An 8,698-nucleotide genomic window follows, 5' to 3' on the forward strand; every position below is an offset into this window, starting at 1 on the left:
GAGCTGAAGGGAGTCTTTATAGACGAGCTGAAGGGAGTCTTTATAGACGAGCTGAAGGGAGTCTTTATAGACGAGCTGAATAGACGAGCTGAAGGAGGACGAGCTGAAGGGAGTCTTTATAGACGAGCTGAAGGGAGTCTTTATAGACGAGCTGAAGGGAGTCTTTATAGACGAGCTGAAGGGAGTCTTTATAGACGAGCTGAAGGGAGTCTTTATAGACGAGCTGAAGGGAGTCTTTATAGACGAGCTGAAGGGAGTCTTTATAGACGAGCTGAAGAGAGTCTTTATAGACGAGATGAAAGGAGTCTGTATAAACGTGCTAAAGGGAGTCTTTATAGACGAGATGAAGGAATTTTTTATAGACGTGCTGAAGGGAGTTCTTATAGACGAGCTGGAGCTGAATTCTGGGTATCTGTAGATACTAGGGTTTTAGGGACTAGATGAAGCCCGGGATATTTTATATATTACCTAGGAAGTAGTTATTAAAGAAGGGAGGGAGTCTTTCTAAAAGAGCTTAATGCAGAGAATATATAAAGGCGCATTCGCATGATTCGGCATGATTTTAAATAGTGAACATATTTTCGGAATCTATCTAAGGTCCTAGCCCCTGGCTTTTGTTAGAATTATGTAATTTCGCTTCAAAATGTGGATCTAAATTATTTCCTTCTCCTTTAGATTGGCAGCGAGCGGATGCTTACGGATTTAAGAACTTCCACCACCATATCACCATATATCGACATATCCAGTTCATCCTCTTCCTCGTCCATCGAAGATAAAACCGAAAAAGATATGAAAACCAAATTCAATTTACCATTCATACGAGTAATTCTCCGTAAAACCGAACTTATTTTACTTTACGAACAACAAAGCATGACAGCCATTAAGAATACCGAGGATGGAAACTATGCCGAAAAAGATAATAAGGAATATGATTATTTGACCATAGGAAAGGGAAAGGTGCGTCGGCGATCCGATGCTGAAACCCAGACCAATGATAGTCTCTTTAAATCGCGTAAAGTGAATACAATACGCAAAGACACGACAGATACTGGCAGTTATGTTTCATACTTTGAAATGTTTGATACATATCGTAAACTTGAAGAAGTGGATTCGTTAGCTTTGGAGGATCAGGAAGATAAAACCGCAAAAGAAAACACTACAAAATTGTCGCCAGAACAACAATTTGCTGCTATAGCGAAACTGCCCTCCTTCCATTGGGCCAGCACGATATTGAAACGTTTGTTGGCGGGAAATAATTTCGAAACTGCTCAAAGAAGATTCCGCAATATGGATCCCATTCCTCTAACCGTTTCGAATATAAATTATAAATATTCCCTGCAGAATTTATTTACCATACAACCGTATGCTCCCGATAATGAACGTAGAGCTGTATCCGATATGAGTTTCTGCTATTCGAATAGTGATATCTTAGCCGTATCCTATGGCATTTATTCTTATCAGGCGGCGAAATTACCTTCCACCGGTGAGGTATGCATTTGGAGCATTAAAAATCCTTGTGATCCGGAACGTTACTATTTCTACAACTACCCCGTGGTGGCATTGGAATTTGCACCCTACATGCCGAATTTATTGGCCATTGGACTTTTCGATGGTTCAATTGAGGTGCGGGATATATCAAAATTTAATCAGCCTCCTGTGGCAATATCACAACGTAGTTCCTCACCTGGAGTGGATCCAGTATTAGCAATTAAATGGATAAAACAAGGTGGCAATTCCGATGATGATGGTGGTGATGATATCGATCCCTTTCTTTCGCTATCTCAAGATGGTTCTGTTACGAGATTTCACATAATACGTGGGCCTTATTTACTGGGTAATAAACAAATGTCTTTAGAGCGGATTGAAGGTAAACCAGAAGGCTTGCCGGTTACGGTGTTAAATGCTGCTACTCAGGAAGCCAATCCTCGACCACAGTGCTTGAATTTGACAAAACACCCTTTACATGCGGATATTTATTATATTTTAACGGATGAGGGTTGTCTGCATAAATGTTCAACAAATTACCAACATCATTATTTGGAGGTATTGAAAACACATAAGGGCGCTGTTAACTGTATGGATTTTTCCCCATGGTCTCCAAAGCTGTTTCTCACATGCGGCAATGATTGGTGAGTAAAATTTTATTTTTGTTTTTAATTATCAAACCATATGATCGAAGTTAAAACTAGATTTTGAAATGAGGATATACGAGTATTAATAAAATAAAAAAATATGAGCTCATACCATTAGATAGTTTTACAATATATACAGAGTTCGTATATATAGATAAGCTGAAGGGAGAATTTATAGATGAGCTGAAAGGAGAAGGACTAGACCATAGGAAGTCTTTAAAGGCCAGTTAAATTCCGATGTCTGTATAGAAAAGGTGAAGTCAGTATGTCAGAAGAGGTCTTTCCGGACGGGTTGGAGGCAGGAAATCTTTACAGACAAGTTGACGCTCAGATAGACTTTACAGACGAATTGAAGGGTTGATAATAATGAAGGGGGAGTATTTATATATGTGCTTAATGCACGGAGTGTTTATAGATTTATACATGTTTTAGGAATAGCCTCCTCGTAACAGTACCTAGTCCCCAGCCGCCGGGAAATTGTTCGAATGATGTCTATGTAAATTTTCCATTTCGATGTACGAATATAAATTATTTCCTTGCCATTTAGCTGTCCAAAAAGATTCCCAAAGCAATATTAGGTTGGGAAAAAGAAATCCGGCAGGTCGACGAAAATGTCGATAAAATCGGAGAAATTATTGAATTTGACCGGCATGTTAGCAGTCGTAACATCGCCCAGGGGCTACTAATCAATCATTTACACAAAGCTGGACTCAAAAAAAGTTCGATGTTTGTATGCCACACCAATTAACCGAAAAAAATAGGATGGATCGAATTTCCTTTTGCGAAGCCTTGGCCAAACAGATTAAGATAGACCCATTTCTTAAACGGATGATGACTGGAGATGAGAAATGGATCACATACGATAACCCTGTGCGATAATGATCGTGGTCAAAAAGCGGTGAAGCACCTCAAACTGTGGCCAAACCAGGACAAATGACCAGGAAGGTTCCGCTATGCATTTGGTGGGACTGAAAGGGGATTATTTATTATGAGTTGCTTCCATATGGCCAAACGCTGGACCGTTTGAAGATAGCAATTGACCAGAATTGGCCAACAGGAGAGGTGTCATGTTCCACCAGGGAAAAGCTAGGCCACAAACATCTACAGTGACTCGCCAGAAACGTCGGAAGCTTGGTTGGGAAGTTTTAATGGATCCGCCATACAGTCCGGACTTGGCACCAAGCGATTATCATCATTTTCTTGCATTGCAAAATTTCTTTAATGATTAAAATTGGTATCTAGGGAGAATTGTGAAAATCCACTACTAGAGTTTTTAGAAATTAGAGAGCAGGTCTTCTAATGGCAACAAATCATACAACAAAACGGTCCAAATCGGACATTCCGAAATGGATTTCTTTTTCTCCACCCTAATATTACGATTTGAATAGTTTCTATCATAATATTGATGGATTGTGGGGCAGGTACAAGCAGGCGTGGGCCGATGGTTGTCATCTATGCACTTCAAATAAGATTTAAAAATTTTCAAAATGTTGACTACTCGTGCGGACGTAATAGAAGGAATGGACCGGTAAGTCCAAACTTCCAACATTATACCGGCATGGTTAAAATATTAGCTTGTATAAAGTTTGGTTCAAATCCGTTTGATTTTATTATAAAATTAATTGTGCGGGTTTCCCTCATTTCACAACAAAATTTGAGTTTGTAAGAAATTTTACGACGTGCATTGCTTGGATCAAATCGGACATTTCATTAGCCTTATATTGGATTTATAAATATTGAGAACTTTAGCCCTTTTTTGAGGGAGGTACGAGAATGAGTGAACAAATCAGTCCCATCCTCGTATTTGATATATGCTTGACAATATAATAGGTTTTCTTGAAATCGAATAGTCCGTTCACATGATTTTATAAAATTATCTTTCAGCTAAATGTTGACCCTTTTGTGGGGGAGGTATCAGAAGGAGTGGACCGATATTTTCATCTTCGAACTTGATTTGAGTTTAGAAGAAATATTACGATTTGCTAAGTTTGGGAAAAATCGATTTTTCCCATCGAGAGTTATCGCATCAGCCAACCCGACATACAGACAGGCGGATATTTATAAATCGACTCCAAATTGAATCTGAAGAGAATTTGGTCCAAAGAAACATTATTTCGATTAGGCACATTTTTGCCGTAGAAAATCGCCTAAGGGTATAACTGGGGTTATATGAGGACTAAACCTTTTTTTTATTACCTTTGTGTGGGTCTACCCCAGAAAGTGGACAGATATTGATAATTTGTGTACAGAGAGTTCGTACCAAATGGGATATGAGTTTTCCTGTTGTAGACCGAGGACTTTATAATTGAATTTTTAGCACATTTCAGTAAATTATTTACACTATTAAAATGCATTTCATTAACACATCTACTACCTTATAAAAATCATTGTCCAATATGCCCGATAAACCGCTTTAAGAAAATCGTAAAAATGGTCAAAAACGCCGTAATCGAACTTTTTATACACTCCACCTGGTGGTGGAGATTCAACATACCCAAAATCCAAGAGAAAACGAAATACCAAACTACAAAATCCCAGATTGGAATAGGACCTTGAACATACCGAAAACGAGGCGTTTCGGTTGAAAAACGTGTCTGAAATGGTCAAAATACTGAACAATGGGTTCACGCTTGTATCCAAAATATAAAATTAAATACGGTTTGGCTAAAAAGTACCAAAACTCTCCAAAATGCCGAAATTTGAGAGACACCCTTATATGAGGGTAATTTAAGAAGTTGACCAATATTTATAGTTTTTAGTAAGTAAATGTACAAACCAATTAGAACACAAAATGTAAAATTACAACCAATTCGATTATTAAATGTGCTCAACATCCCAATTTAACTCCACTCCACCTTATAATGGAGGCTATTTTTAAGTCTCTCTTCCTCTTAAGGGAGAGAGACCGTCCGTCTGTCTGTCCATGTTAAATTTTAAACAAAGTACATGTCGCATTTATAATCCGAATTGAATTAAATTTGGCACTGCTCATTTATTTGACCCAAGGACGAACCCTATTGAAATTGGGAAAATTTGATTCAGATTTAGATATAGCTCCCACATATATTTTCGTCCGATTTAAGGTAAATGCAAGTGCACCAAGTCCCTTTACATTTTTCGATTTGCCCGAAATTTGGTACAACGTACTGAGTTAAGCCTAGAATGATGTGTGCTAAGTTTCGTGAAAATCTGTTTAGATTTAGATATAGATCCCATATATATTTTCGTCCGATTTAAAAGTAAATTGTGCACCCAAGTCCCTATGTTACTTACGATTTATTAAGCTTAGAATAATGTGTAGTAAGAATAATGTGTAGTAAGTTTCGTGAAAATCGGTTCAGATTTATATAATGCTCCCATATATCTCTTCGTCCGATTTAATGTAAATGGTGCACCAAAGACTCTATATATTCTTCGATTTGCACGGAATTTGGCATAGCGTACTGAATTGGGTCTAGAACACTGTTCACCAAACAGGCGCCCGTGGGCGCTTTGGGAGAGTACCAATACAATCTCAGTTCTGTGTTCGAACTCAACATTATTCTCGACATCGAACATGTCGTATGCTTTGCAATGCTTTAACATAGACGATCTGTACCGAGAGAGCGAAAATTACTCTCCCCACGGATCTATGCGTGTGTCCAACACAATCATAGCAGTTTGCATATGTATTGTTGGCTAACCCTGGTCTAGAATGATGTGTACTATGTTTCGAGAAAATCGAAATGATGTGTGCTATGTTTCGTGAAAATCAGTTCAGATTTAGATATATATTTCCTCCGATGTAATGTAAATGGTGCACCAAAGTCCGAATATATTTTTCGATTTTCACGAAATTTGGCATATCGTACTGAATTGTGTCTAGAATGATGTGTGCTAAGTTTCGTGAAGATCTGTTTAAATTTAGATATAGCTCCTGTATAGATTTTCGTCCGATTTTACATAAATGGTGCACCAAACTCTTAATGTTTGCCCGATTAACACGAAATTTTGCACAACGTATTAAATTGAGACTTGAATGACGTTATTGGATTTTGTTGAAATTAGTTCGAACGGGTGTCTGATTGAAATTAAATTTTTAACAATGTGGCGTACCGAGTAGCATTTTTCAATTTTGCTATAAATCGTTTTCGATAAATTTGTCCCATGGTACACAGACGACTCTAAATCTGTCCGAATGAAATTAAATTTATCATAGGTTTCAAAAAGTTCCTTCGAGGGAACATTGACATGTAATTGTAAGGATACATATCGACGCCTCCGAACCATTGTATGCTAAGTATGAAAAGTGAGTTTTTCAGCAGAAGCTCTCAAAGTATGGAAGTTTCTTAAATCTTACGTGCCATGCTAAGTAAATTTTTGCTTATAACTTTGGTTTGGATTGGCCGATGATTACCAAAATGTCAGAGAATTTAAATTAAGGACCGTAGTATCTAAAAACGTAAAGAACTTTAAAACATGCTAAGTCGACTTAGCATACTATGGTTCGAAGGCGTCGATATGTACAATATACCCAAATTGGTGAAGGGTATCTTATTGTCGACCCAGTCTGACTACTACTTTCCTTACTGGTTTTCTATTATTTTTCAAAATTTCCGAGTGGCTATATATCTCAAAACCCTTCCGCATAGTTAATGTAGTACAAATAATTACTATTACGTGGGGACAATATTGGTCTATATTGTCAGGTGTTATACTTATACTTATATATTTTGTTATACTTATATATTTTCCTTAATGTCTTCGACAAAATTTCAAGTAGTACCGTAGATTATAGAATAAAACCTTTGGTCATATAGGGTTAAACATGAAGACCGTATACTATAGGATCACATTCCTACACTACTATACTTTAATATTGTACAATTTACTAATAAAAAATAATTTATTATTCTTTCAGGTTTATACGAATATGGATGGAGGGAATTTTCAAGCCCCTGATAACCCTCCACAATATGTATGGTCCCTATCAATGGGCTGGTTGGAGTCGTACACATTCCACAATTTTGATTGCACTAAATCGAAAACAATGCGAAATATGGGATTTAAAAAGGAGTACTCTGAAGCCAGTCTCCGTACACAAATTGGGTTCGTCTTACAATACATTGGCGCTGTGAGTAGAATCTAGAATATCCCAACACACAATTCCATCAATATTTAATTAAAATAATAAAATTTATCCTTAGATTTTCACGTGATGGTAATTCCATAGCCATTGGCAATGAACGTGGTAAAGTATTTCTCCAGGCATTTGAGGAGATGCCATTTGCACCACATTACCAATACGATGCACTCGAAAAGGCAATATTTAATGCTGTTAACAATTTTCCCGAATTGTTGATTGAATTGAAAAGTTTGGGTTATTTTGGTTATCCCAATAAGGGTATGGTTATACCACCTTAAATATGCACAAACATACATACACTCATACATATGTATCCAATTTATATATGAATGCGGCAATTTTGTGTAAGCCATTCAAAACCTTAATTGTAGTCATGCTCTTAAATTGGAAACTTAACATGATGTTGAATTTTTTCTTTATATCCAATATAATTTTTTGGATCAATTTATCAACAACGAAAACAACAACACAAAAAAATAACATTTCACTGAATATGTTAAATTGAATTGAAATAAAAACTTCATTTAATTTTGAATAGGACATCTGTTTGAATGTGTGTGTGTTGTTGCTTTTTTCATTGATTTTATTTTATTTCCATTTTGTTAATGGGATTACTTATAATCTGTTTTTGGATAGTATTTTTGCAGTAAAGTTATATGGCTGTTAAAGAGTTTTTAATCGGTTTTAAATGAAATTCGAAAAAAAACCGGGCAGAGTGAAACAGACACTATTAATATATGTGAAGGAAGAGGGATTTCGCAAAATTAAAAATTGATGCATTAACAAAAATATTCTTAAACCAGTATGGAAAGTTCAAAAGTCGGACGGGGCCGACTCTCTGATACCCTTCACCACTATGGGTACATGCAAGACATGTTAATATCTACAATATCCTGTTGATATAAAAATTTCGCATACACTAGTCGGGACCTATTCCGGTACTTTGTCCAAAATTTTGCTTCAATCGGAACAATATTGGGAGTTTGGTGCACAATTTACTTAAATCGGACGAAACTATATATAGGAGCTATATCTAAATCTGATCCGATTCCAACAAAATTGCACATACATCAGTTGGGACCTACTTCAGTAATCTGTGCAAAATTTTGCTTTAGTCGGACCACTATTGGGAGTTTCGTGCACTATTTAGATTAAATCGGACGAAACTATACATTGGAGCTATATCTAAATCTGAACCGATTTCAACAAAACTTGGCATATAACTATCTAGACCTAATTCAATACTCCATGCAAAATTTTATCTCAATCGGATCACTATTGGAAGTTTGGTGCATCAATAAGTTAAAATCGGACGAAAATATATATGGGAGCTATATCTGAATCTGAACCGATTTCGTCCTTGGGCCTATTAAGTGACCTGTGCCAAATTTCATCCAAATCGGATCATAAATGGGACCCGTACTTTGTTAACAAAAATACA

General features: G+C 36.6%; 1 protein-coding gene across 1 annotated transcript; it reads left to right on the plus strand.

Moving 5' to 3' along the window:
• Positions 1 to 675: 675 nt before the first annotated feature.
• LOC133333710 (dynein axonemal intermediate chain 4-like) lies at positions 676 to 7,535 on the plus strand (the record flags this gene model as incomplete). The annotated part of the gene is made up of 3 exons (XM_061541997.1): positions 676 to 2,129; positions 7,033 to 7,245; positions 7,319 to 7,535. Coding segments are annotated over 3 exons (1,884 nt in total), but the record flags the coding sequence as incomplete, so codon positions are not given.
• Positions 7,536 to 8,698: the final 1,163 nt, after the last annotated feature.

The sequence above is a fragment of the Musca vetustissima genome, unplaced genomic scaffold (genome assembly GCF_032173495.1).
Source record: "Musca vetustissima isolate MV318-11 ecotype Yass unplaced genomic scaffold, APGP_CSIRO_Mvet_v1 utg339627, whole genome shotgun sequence".
Lineage (NCBI taxonomy): Eukaryota > Metazoa > Arthropoda > Insecta > Diptera > Muscidae > Musca > Musca vetustissima.